General features: G+C 45.0%; 1 protein-coding gene across 7 annotated transcripts in view; it reads right to left on the bottom strand.

Annotated features, from left to right (window-relative positions):
- LOC147029298 (disco-interacting protein 2 homolog C-like) overlaps positions 1 to 10,000 on the bottom strand; it is a 332,275-nt gene that overhangs the window by 239,003 nt on the left and 83,272 nt on the right. For all 7 annotated transcript variants that reach the window (XM_085872251.1, XM_085872246.1, XM_085872247.1 and 4 more), the window contains exons 5-6: positions 4,558 to 4,809; positions 309 to 431 (exon numbers count right to left, since the gene is read on the bottom strand). In XM_085872251.1, the coding sequence (XP_085728377.1) occupies positions 309 to 431; positions 4,558 to 4,809 (375 nt within the window). The remainder of the gene's footprint in view (positions 1 to 308; positions 432 to 4,557; positions 4,810 to 10,000) is intronic.

Consider the following 10,000-nt stretch of genomic DNA (forward strand, 5'->3'; position numbering starts at 1 on the left):
TTTTGTGTGTGTGTGTGTGTTCGGTCATTAAGCACAACATATCATTCTCTTGCCTCACCCCACCTCCACCCCTCACCTTTCTCTCTTCTTTTATTTTTTTAATTCACACACACACACACACACACACACTCTCTCTCTCTCAACCCCCCTCCTTAATACCCCCCCCACCCCGTCAGTGAAGCGACAGGTTGTATTGCCTAGTGCTCAATAAAACATGTTGATGCGATGGAAGAAGTAAATATAGCTGCATTAATTTGTTGACTTCAATCAAATGGATCAAAAAGTCCTTCAAACAAAGGCTCACCCACCATTTCCAGTTTCCATAACATCAGCACGAGACAGCTTGGGACAGCTGCGCATTGCAGGCAGCCGAGCGTGCTCAGTCTGGACGGCAGTGTGCGTTGTGACATCTGGTGGAGCACCAAACTGCTCTGTACGGAAATTGTGAATGAGAAAAATAGTGCATGAGCTCCAAGAGCAAAGTCCGTAAGTTCTCAGAAACAGTCTCTGATGTTTAAACAAATAGCTGCAGTGGCCATCACATTTGTCACACATTCAAATGTTTTGAAGACAACCTGAAATCAATGTGATACTGTACTTTCATCTGCAGCATATGCACCTGCATGTCACAATGTTAAATGTATCCAAAACTGGAGGTACACAAGTGCCACCTATATTGGAGCTTCTTAGTGCAGTTTAATCTGTACGTGTGTGTGTGTGTGTGTGTGTGTGTGTGTGTGTGTGTGTGTGTGTGTGTGTGTGTGTGTGTGTGTGTGTGTGTGTGTGTGTGTGTGTGTGTGTGTGTGTGTCTGTGTGTGTCCTCCATAACTCCAAAACCATAAAACCTATCAGCCTGAAACTTTACGTGCATATAAAGAAAACTCAAAGGAATTGCAAGAGTGAAAATTGGATGTTTGGGTTAATTAAAACACCCCTTTTGAAGATAAATAATGGCCTTATTTAATTATATCCTTCATCAGGCGCATCATCAGTCACCACCTTCCTATGGGGTCTTAGCGTGTATCCTAAGTAACCTCGCTGGGGTCTGAAGCCGCCATGTTTTTTGGCCTGCTCAACCATGCCTCGACTTGGAACAGGCCGCAATGATTTCTTAAAGATAAAGTTGTTTTTTTTTTCCACTTTCCTCACTCATATTCTCGAATGCATCCATCAAAGCAACGAATAACTGTTTACATCACTTTAGTAAGCGCTACAGTTTTCAAATTAGGAGCTTGGAGTGATTTCATACATGATATGATACGATTTTCCACGATCGACTCTCACGGACTAAAGTATATCATCGAAATATTATTTCAGGTTTGAGGATCGGATATCGCCCGGACAAAATAGGTGTCAAAATCTGTTAAGAAATCTGATAATATCAGAAATAACGAGTCTTATAAATAAGCCAATATACCGATTTACTTTAAGCAAGCAAGGCGATGTAACCCCCTCAATACGTACACAAGAAAATGTGAAACTTCCAAAGCATTAACCTTATCTTTTTCTACTGCTTTGGAGAATTATATTGAGTGAATAAAATATTCAGAAATGTGCCAAAATTAACGAGCTTCATTGAGCTACACGATTTAATGCATTCACTGCTTGGCCTGCCCTGTCCCCCAGAGGGATTGCCTATCCATCGCGTCTGCCAGATCTGTGTCTATATTTTCGGAAGTTTCACGAGGTACTCTTCAAGGGATTAAAGCAAATATGGTGAAAAAGACATTTCTTGAAAAAAGTTAAAACGTTTGTGCTGACTCCGAACCAATGCACCACGTAGCAGATGCACCACGTGACACGTGCACAGCTGAGCAGGCGACAGCTTAAGCCACTTGCCAAGTGCCCATTGTCGATAGCGGTACTGCGCTTCGTCATTCTGAACGAATTGTTCATTCACTGCGGACGCTTTTGCTGCGCCACGTCATTCAGAGCAAGTGCTTCGTGCTCCGTCACTCTGAACAAGTGGTTCCTGCTCCGTCACCCTGAGCGAGTGGTTCGGGCTCCGTTACCCTGAGCGAGTTAACGTGAAATAACACCTGATTTCCAAGCCTTTTGCTGTACTAACGTGTTTTCTAAATTACCGAGCCAAATGTTTTTTTTTCCACCCGTCACACGCAGCTGTTTATAAAGATTAATGTTTGTGAACATATCCCTGAAACGTACATAAAAATGTAGTGATGGTTTTCGGTAAAAGCTACTCAAGATTTTTGGGTTGTATACAGTAAGTACTGCAGTTAATAATCACACTGAATCCAACCTGCCGATTCCCGAAAAATTGCCGATATCGGCCAAGCGCGAGCGCGTGTGTGTGTGTGTGTGTGTGTGTGTGTGTGTGTGTGTGTGTGTGTGTGTGTGTGTGTGCGCGCGCAGCAACATTCATAAAACGTAACATTGTTACGATTATGGGGATACCTGGTGTTGGCTTAATGGTTTGGGTGGTGGGTTAGGATCCCAGGATCCTCAGTTCAAATCCCACTCAGCTATTCAATTAATACCAGGTGGGGTTGACTCTGCCTGTCATCCTTCCGAGGTCGGCAAAATGAGTGCCAACATGCTGGTATACTGTGTTGGAGTGGTGACCCGTCCAGGATTGTGCCCAATAGCCAAGGAGACTGCTGAGGCAGCACCAACGCTCTGCAGAGTGTGGTCCCAATGGATGAATGGATTGTGGGGGTAGATGAAAGATCCAATAGGGAATATAGCATTGTGTCGAGATGCTTGGTCCGTGGACGTGGAGGAGGCATCTCAATGTGAGTAAGTCGGGAACCTGTGAACTTTCGTGTCACGTATCACCACACGAGAGATGGTGTAGTGTTAATCAGCCTAGCGGGTAAGAATAAGTTCCCCAGTATGTGATTGCCCTCTGTAATTTTTCCCTATGTTTTTATATTTCAAGATCGGCAAAAAAGGTGGGGAACGCGTCCCTGAAACCACAACAAACGGGCAGAAAGCCCCGCCTTCAAAGGCTGACAACAAGCGAAGTCACGCTCCTGAAGGACGATTGATGGGCGTGACGTCAGAAGCTAGCCGAGGAGAAGCCCTGCCTTCCCAGGATTGGGGCGAGCAGGCCACACCCTGGATGCAGAGGAGATATCGGCGTGATGAAAGGAAGGTTGGCTGACGCATTGTGAGAGGCTTCCGACTACCGTTTCGGACGATATATCAGCGTGATCGAGGTCAAAGTAAAGAGGTTGCGCATCTGAAGAGGAAGGAGGAGTTGGCTTGGCATTTTGGGAGAGCTATTATCAGAGTGGCTTCACGAGGTGCCTTGTTTGGAGAGGCGAGAGTGCAGGTTGAGCGCACGCCGAAGAGGACGACACTGCCATTGAATTTGTGTTGAGGCAGTTTGGCTTGCACGGTGAAGTAAGGCGCTGGCCTTTTGTTTCTGGTCTGGTTGATGAGGACGATCGGAGCACCCGAAGCCGTTTCACTGGGGCTTTGAGCCTTTATGTGGAGTGCCGCTCGCGGATTGCCTGGCATGCGTCCGTCCTGCTACGAGAGAAGTGCCTCAATTCCAGTTCCACAAGGATCAGCTCTGAGCGAAGCTAAGTAAAGGAATAGTTTAAAAGGAATGTTTTTCTTTTCATTTTGTGTCCCCTTTGCCTGTAATCAAGTCTGTTTGAGAGGCGTCTCGACTGCAGGATTTATATGCCTTATTGTTATCATTCCCTTTTTAATTATTGTCAGTTGTATATATTCACTTCTTTTCATTAAATGTGTTCCTTGTAAGAAATTGTAGCCTTGTCCTGTCCTAATGCAGCACCCCTGTGCTGTGCTCCCCCTGGGTGGGTCGTCTCTCCGCCATTACACCACGCTAACACGCGCGCATTAATCTCCGAGGCTCGCTTGTCACCTTCAAAGGAGAAGCTTTGCCATCCATCCATGTAGGTTTAAATCCCCTGGACATGACAATATTCTCTCTCTGCTAACTCTCCTACTCTGTATGTATGTATGTATGTATGTATGTGTTGTCGTTCTTCTTTCGGCTGCTCCCGTTAGGGGTCGCCACAGCGGATCATCCGTTATGATCCGCATACTGATTTGGCACAGGTTTTACGCCGGATGCCCTTCCTGACACAACCCAGGTCGCCTCTTACGACACAGAGATAAGGATTGGGTTTTGCCATCATTCTGGGCTGCCCTCTCATAGCACGGCCCAGCACAGAGCGCCTGTCCTCAAGCGATCCTCCAACCCAAGCCTCCGAGTAGCCGGATTACAGGCGCACGCCACTACGCCCGGTTTATGTATGTATGTATGTATGTATGTTTACATATTTTATATATATTTGTTAATACTAAAGTCATCAATTTAATTCACAACCAAATGTCATAAAGATCCTCCTGATCCAGACAGAAACCTTGACCAAACTATATCCCCTCCACCAAATAAATGGCCTTAAATCGTGCAAATGAAATTTTTAAAAATTGCTTTGTAAACTGAACCCGTGTGTAAAGGCAATTCAGATCAAAAAGTGCTGACACCCAATCAATCGTCGGCAAATACAAGTTGTGTTTTCAGCATAAATTCAGTCAAACACGATGTCAAAAACTGACCAAGATGTGTCTGGGCTAATACATCAGCAAGTGCAGATCCTCCAGTACGCAGATCTGGGTTGTGTATAACATTGGGACCTGAGCCAGGTCTTGGACCACTGCCCAGAGATGAGGCAGACGAAGCAGAAGAGGATGTCGTCGACGTGCCTTGCATCGCTTGGTTCACCCACTGCTCCAAAGACAAACCTGTAAAACACTGTCCCTTCGAGCGACGCCGGAGTGAGTTTTCATCCTCTGATGCTGAAGACGTTTCTGGAATTAAAAGAGAAAATGAAGAGGAGAAGACATTCTCAAAAGTGTGTTGCCAAAATGTTCTCAAAACAAAAAAAGCAATAGCTATTTCTTGCTTTTTTGTTGGAGCCAAAGTACTGTTTTCAAATTTTATATTTCACCTTCAAGATGTATCAGATTTATCAATTACCAGGAAAAACGTACGTAATTAAAGCAAAATGAACTGAATTAAACTATTCCTCAATAATCAGTTCATTATACATACATCGACTGTGTCCTTTCCAAGGAGTAAATCAGCATAACCGAAGAGCTAATCTGTTACTGTTGGACAAAACACGACCACATTGGTCACATCTGAAAAGTCCCTGACACTTGCTTTGAAATATGTTTTTGTTGAAGATGATCCAAAAGTCAAACAATTCAGGGAAATAGTTTCATCAGATGGAGTAAGTTTTGGTGATCACTCCAGAAATAATTAATAAACAGATCTGTCACTTTCAGCAAGCCTTGTGTTGGCTTCACGGTTCAGGTGGCTGGCTGAATATCTGAGGGTCTTGAGTTCAAGTCCCTGCCATTCCTTTGAAATAACACCGGGTGGGTTGACACAGCCCGTCATTCTTCTGATGTTGGCAAAATGAGTACCGGCTTACTGGTAACAGGGGCACTGTATCAGCGGCACACTCGCGCTTCCAGAAAACGATGCAATCCAGCAGCCGTAGGCTGCATACGAAACAACTTTCGGCATAACTTACACCTAAAATTTATTCATTTCATCCGCATCAAGCAAGTTTTAGTCAGCGATTTGTCCTAATATTCAACAATTTATTTGCAGAAACGAGTTCCTGGGTTTTGTATGACAATTAACTACACCTTGAACCCAGGTAACACAAAACACCTTTGCGATTTTCAAAGAGGACAAATTGTTGGCCAATCTGAAGGTGGAGTCAGCCAGCGTCAGATAGCTCAGAACCTTGGCATTCCGCTTTCTACGGTCAATCAGGCGATTGGGAAATTCACCAGCAAAGGCAAGAAATCCACAGCTTCCCGTTCTGGTCAATCTGGGCCCTCAGAAAGGTGTCTTCGAACTGTAAAGCAGTCCAGAGAAAACTCCCCGTTGCAAGGCAGCAGATGTTGCAGAAGAGGTCCAAGTTAGCTCTAGAAATGCCGTGCGGTACGTTCATCAACTGGGCTACTATGGGAGAGCAGCTCTGAGAAAACCTCTTCTTCGACCAGCCAACATTGAAAGGAGAAAGAAGTGGGCTGACGAGATGACCAACAGACCCTTGGAGCTTTGGCAAACTGTTATTTTTTCAGATGAGTCCCAATTTACTAAATTTTGTGACAGTGGACGCGTATGGGTCCGGAAACTTCCAAGTCAAGAGTTCTCTTTGGACCGATTGCAGCCAACTGTCAAACACGGTGGTTTTCAGTGATGGTGTGGGGAGCAATCTGGAGTGCTGGTCGGTCAGAGCTTGTGGAGTGTGTTGGCAACATCAACTCAACAATATACATTTATATCCTTGAGGATGGACGTCTCCTTGTCTTCTCCACTGGTCAGATGATCAAAAACAACACTCTGTTCATGGAAGATGGAGCTTCATGCCACACTGCGAAAAAGACCAAAGAATAGCAGGACAGAAATGGGATCAAGCGACTTCCATGGCCAAGTCAGTCTCCTGACACGAATCCCATTGAACACCTCTGGGCCATGTTGGATCGAACTGTGCGGAAAAAGTCCAGGAAACCAACATCACGGGCAGAATTGCTAAACATTTTGCGTGTAGCCTGGGAAGAAATCCCACAAGAGAATATTTTGGAACTCATTAGTTCGATGTCTGAAAGAGTAAAAGCGTTGAAATCTGCAAATGGCAAGTCGACAAAATAATAGTGTATGTATTAAAATGGATCAAATGTTCTTCAAATGTTCAATAAATATATATTTTTTTTAATCATGGTGGCTATTGACTTCTGTCATGTCTCTGTACTGAACAACCCCAAAAGAAAAAAAAATGCAACGAGGAATGATTGCCTTTCTCTGTCAAGTAACGAATGGACTGCCATGAGCAATATGTTATAATTTCAGGTTCTGCTCATCTTGGTGGGTAGCACAGCGAAATGTCCCACGTGGCAAAGAGACAACGTCCCACGTGGCTGAGTAAAAGTGTCTCAAAGTGTCTTGAGCGTGCATTGGTAGCCAGCCTCACTCTGGGTGGTGAGTGCAAGGACTTGATCAACACAGCTCCTATCAGATCTGAAGCCATCTTGTTCCCTGGGAAGGTGGGACTCCACCAGTGGAGAAAGCGTGGCCAGCAGAACACGCTCAAACAACTTCCATGTCGCACAAAGCAGAGATGAAGGCTGACAGCGAGATTGGCCAGCAGCAAGTTTCCCTGGCTTAAAGATGACAATGACTTTAGCCTCTCTCCAGGTTGATGGCATGACTCCAGTTGCATGGATGTTAGTGAAAAGATAAGCCAACCAATCACGTCCGTGAGGCACCAGGTTGTTCAAGAATTAAGGTTCGATACCATAAATCCCAGCTGCTTTCCATGCTTTTGTGGAGGAAAGGCCAGTATCAATGTCAGCCATGGTGTGGTGGTGGGGGGGGGGGGGTGGGAAGAAAGCAAGGATGTAGGAGGAGATGATGAAATAGTCTTGGAGAGTTCCTTACGGACATCATGGCAAGCCTCCTGAGTTGAGGAAACTTTAGAGTTGAGGAGCAGCAGAGAAGCAACAGCATGAGCCGATACTTTAGGAGGATGATGTTGAGCAGGTGAGGCAGCTACAAGAAGCCTTAGTAGATTCCGTGCGTTTCTACTTGAATGTGTGAAATTCAGCTCCTCAATCGTCTTCTGCCATCTTTGTCGTCTGGCCTTGGACAGAGATTTCAAGAGCTCAGATGCAACATCTGGATCCCCAGAAGTTTCGTACTGTTGGAGGAGTTGGTCAGTTCCTGACAACCAACAAGGTGTGTGCATTTGTGAAAACTATGTGGGATGTTGTTTTGGATGGACATGTCAGGACCTTTCAGAAGTTGCTATAGATCCTCGGGACAGCGTTGAGGTTGGTGATCAGCTCCTCACCTTCCGGTGAGTGCAGCGTGCCTTAGGTTTGGATGTAATCAATGGAACCTCTCTTCCAGTGTCAATTAATGCTAATTGGTGTTGGAAGTGCATATAAAATCAGCGTGGTACCAATCAAGTGTCCATGTACAGGGCAATCCATAATGAAGTCCCTATTTTAAAATATTGGCATACTCCGTTGTTATTATAGGTAGAGGATTCATTTATTTTTGTTTGAGAGCTTGTTAATTGGCATTAATATTACTTTTTCTTTGCTTTCAGATTGATCCATTAAGGTTGAGAGATTAACTGTTGCTCAAAGAGCACGATTTGCTGCATGGTGAGAGGTTTGGCAGTCTGTAATTGCAGTTCAGAGATGGCGGCAGAAAGAAAGGGGGAAGACGTACCACCTTGGATCCAAAAACAATGAGAGACTGTCCCCAAAAACTTGTAACTGGTTCAGTCAAGGACGTAAGATCGGGATGACGAACCACGGCGAGATCACCAGGAAAACATTGACTGGGTTTGAGAGTCGTTCACAAAGATCCCAAATAAGTCAACCAGACGAGCGGTGAGGGAGAGTGGAACACATTATCGTGCAATTCAGGCAATTTTGAAGGAGATGGGATGGAAATCGTACAAACCTCTATGTTCAGCAGTTGGTTCCAGATGATTGTGACAAGAGAATGCGGTTTTGTGAACATTTCCTTCGGTGGATTGATGACTGCACAGGTGCGTTACGTAACATTATCTGGTATGACGAGGCTGTTTGCTCTATTGGTGGTTCTGTCATCAGGTATAACTGCCATTACTGGTCAGGAAATGATCCACAAACGAAAGTCAAATGCAGCCAAAGTCGGCCGAACCTGCTTATTTGAAGCAGAATGACTTCAATACAATTCATTGCACCTTACTTCCTCCGCGATACAATGAACGGAGAGAAATACTTTGAAATGTTAAAAACTTTTGGCAAAATAAAAAACAAATGGCAAAATAAATGGCTCATCAGGTATAAAAAACAATGTTGGTGTTTCATTTACATTACCAGCAAATACAACCCATCACTTCACTGACGGGAATATTATGGGTGGGGAGTGGGGGGGGGGGGGGAGGCAGCAGAGGAGAGGAGCTGCGAGGTTTCATGGTTTGGGAATTATGGAGTGACACACACACAATTATAGATTAACTACGTGGTATTTACACATTTCAATGAACTGAATTATGGATCACCCTCTGATATATATATATATATATATATATATATATATATATATATATATATATATATATATATATATATATATATATATATATATATCTTCTTCTTCCTCTTTCGGCTTGCTCCCGCTCGGGGTCGCCACAGCGGACCAACTGTCTCCATTTTGCTCTATCCTCCACATCTTCCATTGACACTCCAACCACCCGCATGTCCGCCATCACCGCATCCATGAACCTCTTCTTTGGCCTTCCTCTTCTCCTCCTGCCTGGCAGCTCCATCTTCAACATCCTTCTCCCGATATACTCCGTTTCCCTCCTGTGCACATGTCCAAACCATCTCAATCTCGCCTCTCTCACTTTGTCTCCAAACCGTCCTTCCTGCGCTGTCCCTCTAATATACTCATTCCTTATCCTGTCCGTCCTCGTCACTCCCAACGAGAATCGCAGCATCTTTAACTCTGCCACCTCCAGCTCTGCTTCCTGTCTTTTTGTTAGCGCCACCACCTCCAAACCATACAACATAGCTGGTCTCACTACCGTCTTGTATACTTTCCCCTTCACTCTTGCAGCTACCCTTCTGTCACAAATCACTCCTGCAACCCTTCTCCACCCACTCCATCCTGCCTGCACTCTCTTTTTCACTTCTCTCCCACACTCTCCGTTACTTTGGACAGTTGATCCCAAGTATTTAAACCAATCCACCTTCCCCACCTCAACTCCTTGCAACTGCACCATACCACCACCCTCCCTCTCATTTACGCACATGTACTCCGTCTTACTCCTACTGACTAACATTCCCCTTCTCTCCAGTGCGTACCTCCACCTCTCGAGGCTCGATTCAGCCTGCTCCCTACTCTCCCTACAGATCATGATGTCATCCGCGAACATCATGGTCCATGGAGACTCCAGTCTGATCTCGTCCGTCAACCTGT

Source organism: Eptatretus burgeri, chromosome 3 (assembly GCF_056783735.1).
Source record: "Eptatretus burgeri isolate ZD-2024b chromosome 3, Ebu_testis_v1, whole genome shotgun sequence".
NCBI lineage: Eukaryota > Metazoa > Chordata > Myxini > Myxiniformes > Myxinidae > Eptatretus > Eptatretus burgeri.